The sequence below is a fragment of the Vipera ursinii genome (assembly GCF_947247035.1).
Source record: "Vipera ursinii genome assembly, chromosome: 6".
Classification (NCBI taxonomy): domain Eukaryota; kingdom Metazoa; phylum Chordata; class Lepidosauria; order Squamata; family Viperidae; genus Vipera; species Vipera ursinii.
Window position 1 is genome coordinate 43,417,873 of NC_139515.1, and position 13,405 is coordinate 43,431,277.

Here is a 13,405-nt window from a genome sequence, read left to right on the forward strand (position 1 = left end):
AGAGGATGAGGAGGGGATGGTCACTTCTGCTCCTCATCCAGGCGGAAAGCAGCTGCAGTCCGCGGTGGGAGGGCCCAGACAGGCTGCCGGGCGACTGCGCTGTGGGGTGGAGACTGGCTTTGGCGGAGCCTCAAGCCCGTTTTTTTTGAAAGCGAAAGTGTCGTGGGCGCGCAGAGGCGTCTGAAAGGGGCTTGCGCGACTGCGTGGGAGGAGAGGGCAAAAGGAGAGCGTGGAGGGGGAGGGAGAGAGGAGGCCGACAGTCTCTGTATCCGTCTCTCCGAGGGGAGGGGAGGAAGAGGTATCGGGGTCTGTGTGTGCATGTGTGTGCGTGTGGGGGGGGTGTTTTCCTCCAGCACCGTTGTTTAATGTGAGCAACCGGGGATCCTGGAAACTGGCGAGGTGATGTGTTTCGGGCGGGGGGCGGCGGCGGCGCTCCTGCTGCTCCCGCCGCCGCCGTCTTTGGAACCGCTGGAGAAGGAAGACGAGGAAGAGGCGGTGGCGGCGGGGGCTGGGATCGAGGAGAGCTGCTGCCCGGCGGGCCCGGGCTCGGCGGCGACGGATGCCGCGGAGGGACGTGCGGCTGCCCGGTGTAGCTGTTTTTTTCTGGACGACGGCTGCCTTCTGGAAGACGGTGGGGACCGCCGATCGCGGAGGCCGAATCACGGAGGCGGCCCCGATCCGGAGAAGTCACGGCAGCCTTGAAATGTATTCCCCTTTCCCTCCCCGTCAGCGGCCATGTTAACCACCAGGAAACCGTCTGTCGCTGGTGCTAGTGCCGGTGGGGCCGCCTCGGCCGCTGCTTGCCCGGCCGGTAAGTAGGGAAAGAGCTAGCCTCAGCAGTCCTTGCCGCCTTTCTCCCCGGGATCCCCCGGTCCCCTCCTCCCATTCCCAAGGCCGGGAGCGGCAGAGTCCGAAGGGGTGCGCGCGCGAGAGAGAGAAAGCGCGTCTGGGTGAAAGATGAATCGCCCCCCCCCGGCTGAAGCCCCTATTGCCAAAGAGTGCAGCCTCGAGCGGCCTCGCTTTTAAACCCCGTTTTAAATTCTCCCGGAGGGGCTCAGCTTCTAGTGAATGGCAAGATTTTCGGTGTGAGAACAGGCAAGTTTAGGTAATAAACGTGCCCGAGAGAAGCGCTTCTTGCACTGGTTTTGTTTTAGAATTGTTCTACCAGGAGGGGAGTCGTGGCTGGGGGAGCGGAGCCGAGTCCCTGCGCTCCTTCGCCAGAAGCAGCGGGCAGGCTAGATCCGACGAGGACTGCAAAAGCCAGACTGGATTCCCCTCCGGCTCCTAAATGCTGGGCGCGGGGGGGGGGGCGAGGGAGGTGTTAAGCAAGTATGGAAGGTTTAGCTGGGTTAATGAGCGACGTCTTCCGCCTTCGTCGACACACTTGATGACACCCCCCCCCCGCCCCGCTCCGATCCCTCGTTTGGGATCAACTCCCGCTGATCCCTCAGGCAATGTTGCGATGGCAGCCGGAGGAACAAGAGGGGCGCTGAGGAAGGGACACCTTCGGCGCCCCCTTTCCCTTTCCTCTGCCCCTTATCTTCGATTCGGACCCTGCTTGGTCTCCCGTTATTTTCAGCGGGTTTCTTTTTGCCTCCCTCCGCAGGGAGCAGGGGAGGAGGAGGAGGAGGAGGAGAAAGTAGCCACCCGTTCCAGTCTTCCCCGGGCATCGGGGCTGGAGGGACTTCCCGGACGGGCGCTGGGACCGGACCGCCGTCCCCGATCGCTTTGCCGCCACTGAAGCCCAGCAGCGCAGCCCACACGGTGAGACTGGATCAAGGGAGGGGGGGCTGGAGAAGCGTGTGGCTTTGCAAGTGGATCGCCTCTTAACCCCCTCCATTTCTGCTGCTCCGCCCTCCTCGGCTCAAAATCCTGTGCCGGCCCCTTAAGCCCCCTTCCGTCCCCCTGCCTTTGCCACCCCACCCCAATTACTCCTCCTCTCCCAGGTATTAATATCAATAAATGTGCTTGGTACAGTCAGGCTGTCAGCCAGCCTGTCTGAGTAGGATCTGTGAATGAGTGAGCGAAGGCCAAACCGGCTGGCTATGGAGGAGCCCTCTTAATTATCCCTGGCATGTCTCAACAGGTCCTGGTCCTGTTCCCGGTCTGGTTTCAGCAGGTATTTGGGCTAAGGAGAAGGAAAGGAAACTTTTAGAGCCACTTAGGAATTTTCTCCCATGAAATTAATGTTCAAATTAGGTGAGGGAAGTGGATGCAATGCAATTATTGTAGTTCTCCTGTGTATTGTGTGAGGATGCAAATAAGGGATTCCCTGCCTTCCTCCCTGGGAAAAACAGGGAGGGTCATTTATAGGAACTGCTATTCATGCTTCTCAAATGAGAAATAAGTCTCTTGGTTTTATTGATATTGGAAGGCTAATGCAATTTGGGTTCTGTGGAAATGAAACAAAACAAAATGCTATCAGTACGCCTGGACAACAGGTCCTTGTAACTAACGAAAACCCTTAGTGTGTGTGTATATCATGGGTCCTCTGGCTATGTATGTATTATCCCACATATACATGCATAGCCAGAGGACCCAAGATTGAGAAGGATATATACCACCCATTTTTTTCTTTAATAATAAGCTTCTTAGCATTTCTGTTCAGTCTGTTGTGTGATTAGTTCTTTCTTATTTTTTTTTTTTAAAAAATGACTTTAAAAAGCACTTCATTTTGTGATTAAGGGTGCTTTTTCCCCAAAGTGAAAAATTAAGTGTTCCCTTAATTATCAGAGTAACTCAGAAGAATGGCCTGTTTCCAGGGGTACAAGTGGAAAGGGCATTTAATGGGGAGCTGAGTGATCCTTACAATTTAACTAGATAGCAGATGTCTCTTGATGGTATCATTTAAAGGGCTGTGGTTTCTCATTTCCATTCATTGCCATTCTACTACTAGAGATTGAGCTACCTAGGCTTGATGTTCTATTTAGGGTACTGAAGAAAAATAGACTTGAATATATATAGCTAGCTTGGTGAACATTATTTAACATTAGCTTTGAACCTGAAAAAGAACATAATTTGCAGTTTATATGAAAGAATCCTATACATTTAATTCAAATAACATTTTCTTTTTGGGAATGCTTATAGATCCAGCTGGACCTTATAGATCTAACGACAGAATTGGAAGACAGTTACAAATGCTTAATTCCCACTAAAATCATTACTCCTAAAGTACCATAAAATTTTAGGAATCACATTTATTTACAAATAGCATTTCCCTTTACCTGAAAGGCTCCTTTTCCCCAATATGCATGGAAAACTGGTTGTTGCTGTGGGAAGAGGGCAGACAATCTGCCTTGTCAGGGACTCTCTTTTTATTAGCTTATATGCTTTGTATTGAACACTTATCTAGTAAAACTTTCCTGTATTAAGAGGTGGTTACAACAAAAGAGAAAAGCAGTATAGATTTCTATATTTTATCACTGCACTGATTTGATATACTCCTGTGGTATTCGTTATCAGCTTTGGAATCTAATAATGTTACTATGGACATATTCAACAGGAGTTGTACTTATGTCATGAGGTAGCTAGAGATAATTAAGAAATGCTGTCTCATCAAATGTGCTACCATGTATGCATAAGCAGATGTAAATGTATAAGTGTATGACAAGCAATGTGCTGTTGGACTGGAAATGGGGGAGACTTTGTTCAAAACCATCCTCGATTGGTTTAAAACACACCCTATGTGGTGTTGCAGGGGGGGGGGAAATAAGGCGGAAAACCTACATATACTACCGTAAGTTCCTGAACAAAAAACAGGGTATCAGTCTAACAAAAATATTTTAGAATGTATATGAACAAGTTACATATCTATTGCATAAATCTAGTGAAAAGCTCAAAACCAGTGCATAGCTAGTTATAAGCCAAATCAGCTAGATATGGATAATTTTAATACAAAAAGAATAACATGTTAACGTGAACTTGCTCTTGATTTTCCCAAGTTTTCTTAATTGTCTCAGGATCCTATTATTATCGAAGTTTTCTATGAGAATCTTTCTGAGCTGTTCTTACCTCTTTTCAATATATCTAGCTCATTTTATGTAATAATCTGCCCAAGTTGATATATAATGTTTGCCCTAGATATGCACATTTGGAAAGGTTGATATCACAAGGAAATATACTATGAAACACAGACCTCCCCTTATATAAAAGTAACTTAGCGAGTTTTGTCTCTTTAGTGGGATAAGTGCTTCCTTGATTTGTTTAATAATATGAGACTCTTTGAGAGTTTGAAGACACAATGGAAAATTTCTCAGATGCTCAAGAGAGCGTGCGTGGAAGTGTATGTACCATATAATAAAGGCTGGATTGTGTTTTCTATTTATGGCAGTTTGTGCTCCTAAGCAGATGTATTGATGGCAGTTACAAATGGAGTGAACTCTGGCTAAACAGCTTCTTTCCAGACCTTACCATCTCCATTACAACATAACTTCAACTTAACTTCACTGAGTAGCTCATCAAGTTTCAGACTCTTCTATTTCTTTGTTGCTATACTTCATGGCATTCACTTCTAATTCAGCTCTTCATCCAATGGGCAGAATCCTATGTTTGGGCTCTGATAGTTAGGGTTCAATTAAAATGATCATTAAAATTAAATCTTTATTAAGATCAAAACCAGTGGGGTGGATCATTATCTCTTCTCCACTGCTTTTGGTTCAATCACACAAAGACGACATTCTGCATCTATTTGTTTACATAGGTTCTCTGAAACTGAGTCTGATCACTGATCCATCTAGCCTAGACCTGTGGACATTGATTTGCTTCAGGATTTCAGTAGCTGCTCCAACACAAAATCCTTAGGTTCTCCTGCATTTGAAGTACTTGCTATACTCAAGTAATAATTTCCCCTACATTCTCTCTGCTACTTGTAAATACTACAGTACCTATTTTCCCTTTGGACAGTTTTATTGTTTTATGCTCCTTGTTCTCAGTGATGTTTATGAGAAAATTTATGTGAAGGCATTCTTTGTTGAATGCCTTCCCCTCAGTCCTGAGGAATTTTTTTCTTTTATCTCTTCATCAATATACTAAATTGAAAAACACTTGAGCCACTTCAGAAAACATTATACACATGGACTTACTTTAATATCACTCCATAAGGCCCAACTCTTTGAAAAAGACAGCTATGTGATGGTGATTAACATGGAATATCTGACCTATTGCTCGGTCTGTATACCTTCCCTTCCTCTGTACACCGCCCCGAGTCCCTCGGGAGAAGGGCGGTTTATAAAAACTAATAAATAAATAAATAAATAAATACTGTCATCTGTTGAGGCAGATGTTCAAGTTGAAGGTGAGGCATGGAATAGAGATAAGCTGCCAAGTCCTTAATCAACAAACTACACAGCTCTCAGTAACAAAACTGCAACAGACCCAGATTATAAAGAAAATAAAGTAGGCCTTATATAAGAAAACCTGTTTGGTATAAGGCATCAATCTAGAAACCAGGAGACTGTGAGTTCTAGTCCTGCTTTAGGCATGAAACCAGGTGGGTAACTTTGGGCCAGTCATTTTTTCTCAGCTGTAGGAAGAAGGAAGTCCAAGCAGTCACCAGGAATTAATACTGACTTGAAGACAAATACACATACACACAGAGACACAGAAAGAGAGAGAGACAGAGAGACACTGACTTTGTGTAAGCTAGAGTCCCAAGATTCAAGAAGTAAGTTATTAAAATAGCAGCAATAATAACATCCATAGCTACCAGCACCTCTGATCATTATACTATATGGCTGATGGGAGTTTGGTACCCAAGACACAAATGAAGTGTTTCGTAAGTCCCATATTAATGCTTGGTCACTTGTAGCTTTAAGTCATAGATTCCCTTGTTGCTATTTATTGTGACCTGAATGTTAAAAGAAAAACCTGTTTTACAAACTATAGAGAATGGATTTTTACATCAGCCCAAGCCAACACAATCATAGTAAGAGTTAACATTATTATGTCTAAGTACATAACAGTCTCCTCATCTTTAAATCATTTACAATATGCTTGTGCTGAATAAGAAGTTTCTGTTGTTGCCCGATCATGTTTTAGTTTTATTTAAAACATGATTCAAAACAACAAAGATTAATTTATTTTAAAATATATGCAGGTAACAACAGTTTTCCTATCAAGAAATATTTATGAAGTAGAATACATAAATTTCATGTTACTATAATAACATAAATACAACAGATTGCAATTAAATCACACTTTTGTATAACCTAAAAACAATCTAAAACTTCTGGATTTAGATTATTTACATTTATTATAATATCCTTGAGGAGTTATGCCCTCTTGGAAACACAGAACAGATTTTAATCTTGGATAGCAGTTGTAGCAATCTTTCTTTTCCTATAAATGCAAGGATGTAAGCAGTACTGTTTAGGATTAAAGCTGCAATCCCATGTTCATTTATTCAGACTATCCATTGTTCAGTGTTGGATTTATTTCCAAGTGAATGTGCACATAATTAAGCTACAACAATTGCCTAGAAATTTTTAGAGGCAGAGTGTAGTGGAAATCAGCCACATAATATTTTTCCATGGAAAACAATGTGAATGTTTTTCATTTGACTAGCAGTTACATTCATAATCTGAGAATGGAATACTCTATGAAACTGGCAATTAGAAGGTATAAAGTGGAAGTACACAAGAATATCGAAGATAATAGATTATCCTAATATTATTGTCATTTGGTTGAATAGATTACAATCTATATACCAAATAGAATTTTGACACCATTTTATTCCTATTTAGTTTTCCCCTTTACATCGACAATGTTCTTTTCAGGGTTTCTCCATTCCTTTTCCCTCCCATTTTTTCCTACCCCATTCAATATTTTTTGACGCTGTTTCCAGTAGGCCTTAGTGGGTTGTGTCCAGTTACCCATCTCTGAAGGGAGAACAAGACATGATGATAAATCATTTATTTATTTATTGAAAATAATTTACTAACCTAACCTAATTTACTAGCCTAACCACGGAAGTTATTTTATTCCTCTCCGTCCCAGAGGGGTTTTTCCCCCCTGTTGCATAAACAAGTTAACTTGGCTACCTGCTCCTCATTTTTTAGTCTGTAGAGACTGAACTTGAATAAATACTTGGGATTTGAGCTGGAACAAACTAGTGGATTCCAGGGGTTCTGGCAAATTGTTTGACAGGCCGCCCCGGTTCCCCAAGTGCTGAAAGCTTTGGTTGTTCTGAGTTAGGCAGGCAAATAGGGCAAGGCTGGTAAATGTCCCCTTCTCCTCAGCGCTCCCAGGATGGTATAGCCTATTATGGTATCTTTCCATTGTCTTCTTTCCCTTCCTCCCCCTCCTTCACTACTCTTATCTAAGGGAACACCTGCTGCCGGCATCAACTTCCCATCGTCCTGTGCGCTCCCACAGGGAGGGCCTTCTCAGGGTACCGCCGGTTAAGGAATGCTGGCGGGTTATTCCCAGGGTAAGGGCGTTCTCTGTGGGCGTGCTGGCCCTATGGAACCAACTTCCCACGGAACTCAGGACTGCCCCCGACCTTCGCTCATTTTGCCGGGACTTGAAAACCTGGTTCTTCAAGCTGTTTGGCCCAGACTGAGGGGTTTAAACTAATTTAATTTAATTGGGTTTTAGTTTAACTTCAGGGACTGTAATTTAATCATAGTTTTAATTGATTTTAACTTGTATGTTATGTGTTTTAATTTTCCCTGTAAACCGCCCTGAGTCCTACTGGGAATAGGGCGGTATATAAATTTAAATAATAAATAAATAAATAATAAATTGCTTTCCCTGGACTGTTCTGCTGCTGTATCTGCCTCCAATCTTCCCAGCACCTTCTTTCCCTCAGTCACCTTTTCCCGATCTTCCCAGCATCTTTCTTTTCATCCCTCTATTGCTGCCAGCGTCCCAGCACAGCCTATCCTGTTGGGCTGCCTGCCACTCTACTTCCCAACGCTTTCTTTCTTTTGTCTCATTTCCCATCCCAGTCCGATAACATCCCTCTGCCCCCAATCCCAGTCTTCCCAGGGCTGTCCCTTCCCTCATTTCTTCCTTCCAAAGCCACCCACGTCATGGGCATTTTCCTTGCTCCTCACGCAGTTCCAATGTGGTCTGTGCATGGAAACGTGCACTTTCAATTCTTGATCAAACCACCCCAAAACAGCTGTTTCTGGCATGGACTCCTTCGTGCACAAAAAGTTTTGCTTACTCTGGTAGACAACAGAAATGTGTTTAGTATTTTTCTTTGTATAATATAACATTCAGTTATATTAATTTTGTTGCTCGTGTTACAGTTTATTGCCCTATTATAATAAATTCCATTTTTAATTTTATTTTGAAAGGAATGATTCATTTTTAAAATCCAATTATTACTGATTAGTCATTTTTTTAAAAAAAACAACACAACAAACTCCTTCATATATGGTAAAAAGTCCAACTAAAACTTAAGAAAAAACAAAAAGAACCTTGCATTGTTTAAATACAAGCACTACCTTCTACCATTGTTTCTTTTACCATTGTTAACTGAATAAATCATAGCTTCCTGAGTTGACACAAATCACCGTATACAGGTAGTCTTTGACTTAACTCAGTTTGCTTAGTGACCGTTCGAAATCACAATGGCACTGAAAAAAGTGACTTATCACCAATTTTCACACTTACGAGTGTTGAGCATCCCCATGGTCATGTGATTTACGTTCGGATGCTTGACAACTGACTCACGTTGCAGTTTCCCGGGGTCATGTGATCAGCTTTTACAGCCTTCTGACAAGCAAAATCAGTGGGGAAACCAGATTCACTTAACATGTTACTAATTTAACAACTGCAGTGATTCACTTAACAAATGTGGCAAAATAAAGTCATAAAATGACTTAAAACTCACTTAGCAACTTAAATTTTAGCTCAGTGATGGTCGTAAGTTGAGAACTACCTGTACTATGCTTTACAATTCACACTGATTGGTTCGCTTATGCCAGGGGTTCCCAATCGGGGTGTTTGCACCCTCGGGGGGTGCAAGAAAATATTCCAGGAGGTGCAAAAACTTGGGTTTTTGAAATTATAGTGTATATGCATAATTCGTTGCCATTATTTCAAACTTTTGTATGGGGTGCAAGAATATATCAGAAGCGTTCTAGGGGTGTGAGGTATAGAAAAGTTTGGGACATGCTGGCTTATGCTAACCCACAGTAACTTGAAACTGTTACAAAGTATATCAAGTCACAGTCACTGAGTTTACATTTTATGCTAAGCCAAAAATTTGTTTCAATCTTAGCACATTGAGTAAATGCACATAATTCTGAGTGATAGCCCATGGTTTACTAAAATCAAGATAATAAGGCAAAAGGACACTAAATATGGGGTACACAATATGTGAATTAAGTTACTTAACATCACTTAGCGCACATTCATTTAAACCACTTACCGGTGGGGATAATTATTACCAAACTTAGATGTATGGCGAAAAGGCTGGTAGAAAGGACTTACTTGCCTTCTCCTTCCCATGACCCCCCTTTCATCCCTGAAAATGGTACATAGGGTTTGGGGAACAGTGATGAATCAGGAAAGGAGTAGAGTGATGTATGAGATTCTCCAGAATTGACCCAAGCATAACTTTTGATGGTGCATCACACTGGACTGGCTATTGGAAGGGAAGGACAAGGAAGTTCACTTTCATTGCCTAGCTGCAACTGCCTAAATTTGCATCCAATCTGTAATTCATCATCATCATCATTTTTATTGTGTGTTTCCTCCAAGGTTATCAAATAGCTCTATAAGGTTGGTTAGGATAAGAACTATTAACTGCCCCAAGGCCACTTAATGAGCTTCATGGCTGAGTTGGAAGTTAAACCTGAATTTCTTTAGTCTTAATCTAATATGTTTATGTGATGTTACTCATTCTAGGAAGCAACATAATTTTAGTGTATTAATATTTTTCTGATAGTTTTGTTCTTTGTGGCCCATTGTGCACATTCAAGAAAGGACATCATATTTGATCCAAGTCATAGTCATATTTTGGTCATTCTGAAATCAGTGAGTATGTTTGTCATTTCAGTGGGACCAACATGTGATATAGTCTAGATGAACCAGCATCTTTCAACATAAATACATTTGAAGAGAAAATTATTGCCTTTGCAAATCTAAAATTGGCAAAATGAACTTATTGGTTCCTCTATATAATTGGTTGTAATTTCTAGATCATTGTGTCATTTGGGTAGAGATGGGTGATTAGCATTTTTTGCATGTAACTGGCTAACAAATGGGTCTGTGCAATGCTTTCGAGTTGAACGGAAAAAGAAGCTTCCAAGTTGCACATGTAACTCAGTAAAGCAACTGGACTTTTCCCTGGGCTTTTGAGGATACTCTTTGCAGCTACAATCAGATCCCAGGAAAAGACTGAGTTTTCCATAGGTGCTATGCACACTCGGAACCATCTTTTCTCCTTCTAATGTAAAGCATTCATAGCCTAAGTAATAAAATATTTGTGATGAATAAGTCTGAATTGCACACATTTGTTTTAGTGTTATGTGGAAAGAGCATCAACAGCAAATTAGCAATACAAATGACAGGAGCCTGTGTACATTTTCCATGCTTTGCACTTAGATTGATCAGAAAATAGACTCTTCTGATCAGAGTACAACATAAAAAAAACATTACAATTAATTATAGTACTTTTTTTAAAAAAAGAGGAAGGGGAGTATGGAACAAAAAATCAATGTTGAATACACCCACCTGCACCACCCTAGGCATACTGGAATATAATTCAGATCACCTCCATCCAAGATTGTGTTATCTACACATAATGAAGGTTGTAGTCAAACACATCTAGATACCACTGGGCTTTGAGAAGACTTGAATGCTCTTATTTAAATGATCTGTAAAGCATTTCAGACAGGACAAAAAAAAAACAGAAGAAATAAAATCTTTTTTGTTATTGTTTTTGAGCACTGTTTCCATGAGTCAGAGAAAGAAATCGCTGCTCACAGATACATAGATACATAAGCTTCATGTTTCATTCATAATCTTATAGATGCTGCTATATGAGAAGCGGCATAGCTGCAAGTTCCAGTAGTCCTCGACTTAAACAACAGTTCATTTACTGACCATTCAAAGTTAGTGGCAGTGAAAAAAGTGACTTATGATCATTTTTCACACTGAAGACCATTACAGCATCCCCATGCTCATGGGATCAAAATTCAATGCTTGGCAATTGCTTCATATTTATGACAGTTGCAGTGTGCTGGGATCATGTGATCAACTTTTGTGACCTTCTGACAAGCAAAGTCAGTGGGGGAGAGAGATAGATTTTTTAAAATAGATGGTTGCACACATTCATTTGGTGGTTGGGAGCAAAAGGGGAAAAATAAAGTAAAGACTAAACTGGACAGTGTTCTACACCAGCAGTACAAGCTTAATTTATTATCATATCTGAATGAATCTCTTTAATAACACTGCATTTAAAGTCATACAAAAATGATAGTATGAAGTAATATAGATTTGTAATGTCATCTTATGATTTCTGATGACAGGCATTTTCATTGGGAAAACCTATATGTAGTAATGTCATCTGTACTTTGGATGCTTACTTAAGTAAGTTGCAAGCAGACATTTCAATTTACTACCATAAATAGTTTCCTTTTGAAAATTAAATTTGGAGGAAAACACTGTAAAAGTCCGGTGGAAATACATGGATTGATTTCCTATCTTAGTAGTCAATGCAGAGTCATGGTGAACTGTCATACAGCAGTCCTTAGCTCAACTAAAAAAAAATGTAAGAGTAATTTACCTTTTTCTGGCAAACTGTAGGGGGGAAGAGAGTGAAAGAGAGGACAGGGCACTAAGAACAGATATAAAAAGGAGTGAAAGTAAGAAAACAGGAATTGGATTGACCCGTTTTAGGTACTGACCTCATCTGGTTCTTATTGTTGCAATATACTTTATCCCCGTGGATATCTGCAAAATGATGCAAGCGTTGTAAATATGAGCCAGTTGCCAGGTGCCCAAATTGTGATCATGTGACCACGGTGGTGGTGCAACAGTCATAACTGAGGTCAGGTTGTACATATTTTTTTCCTAAGCAGGTGAGTGTGCATGCATGTACGCAGCTCAATTTGCAAAAGTTGAGCTGTGCACGTACGCCAGTTCACCACTCACGCAAGTTGAGCTGCACACTGGCCAGCCACTCACGTGGTCTGCTTCCATATAGGCCACGGTCCAGTAGCGAGTCATGGCCCAGGGGTTGAGGATGCCTACACTAGACAAACAATTAAGTAGAACACAATACCCTACAAAGGACTTACCAAGAAGAAAACCACATGCCCACCAACACTGGGAGGGCAAGCTATTGTATCTAAACAGGAAGTAAACTGCATGCTTACTTGTATTGATAATGTTACCTGATTGAATTAATAAAAGGTGAGAATATAAGTTTATTTCTAAATTATTGTTCAAAGTAGGCATTTAAATACAAAGTTGAGTAAGAATGGGAAACTTTGGGCCTTCAAGACATTGTTAGGCTACAATTCCCCTCATCACTGAGCACTGGGAATTTTATTCTGGAAACATCCTGGGGGGGGAAGTTACTTATCCATGCCTTAAAATAATCAGTTAACCACCAAAATAGAGTTTTAGAATATTCTTAGAAAGCAGCCATGGCTCCTTGTGTCCTCTCCCAGGGACAGTGGTGCTCTGTGTAGTGTATTTCCATTGCAACTTCATCACAGATGCATGCTGCACCACATTCACAATTTTACTTCAGTTTTCCAAAAGGTGCTTTTATAACATGGTTCCTCTGGTTCCTCTTGTTGCTTTTCCTCTCCCTTACTGATAATGTACCTCTTAAAAATCTGGGTTCTTCTCTCTCTACCCCTTTGCCAGTTAATCATCTTTCCTCTTAAGTTATGCTGCTTCATATGCCTTGCTCATGGAGGAAGGGTGGTTGTTAGTTTGGCTCTGAACATTGGGAAGGGTACTACAGGCCTCATAACACAGTGAGCTGATGCTGCATCTTATAGTTTAACCAGTTCAATTTCAGCACTTTTTGCATAATGGAATAGTTTCAGCAGGGTTCCTATGAAAGCTTACATATATAGGCTCAGACTTGTGCATTAATGCACACTAATCAGACAAATCAGCAGAGAGTGACCCTGCTCGCTCTTCATGTTCTGTATTTACTGAGGCATCTACGGTAGATGATTAAAGAGGCAGATATCTCTCTAACAGGGCTTTTCAACCTTTTCACCCATTGTACCACTTTTAGGATAAGGCAATATCCGAGTACCACCAGTCACCCAGCAAGATGTCAAACACTTGACCAAAAAAAAAAGGAAAAAAAATGATAAAAGTACAGGTAGTCCTCGACTTACAACAATTCACTTAGTGACTGTTCAAAGTTACAACGGCACTGAAAAAAGTGACCATTTTTCACACTTATGACTTGCATCCCCAGGGT

General features: G+C 41.5%; 1 protein-coding gene across 2 annotated transcripts in view; it reads left to right on the forward strand.

The window, feature by feature from the left end:
• The first annotated feature begins 252 nt into the window (after positions 1–252).
• Positions 253–13,405, forward strand: part of DYRK2 (dual specificity tyrosine phosphorylation regulated kinase 2) — a 29,359-nt gene continuing 16,206 nt past the window's right edge. The window contains exons 1-2 of one of the 2 annotated variants that reach the window (XM_083365933.1): positions 253–815; positions 1,614–1,764. In XM_083365933.1, the coding sequence (XP_083222059.1) occupies positions 736–815; positions 1,614–1,764 (231 nt within the window). In that variant the 5' untranslated portion in view covers positions 253–735. Of the gene's footprint in view, positions 816–1,606; positions 1,765–13,405 lie in introns of both variants that reach the window. The other variant, XM_083365932.1, reaches the window with a different exon arrangement.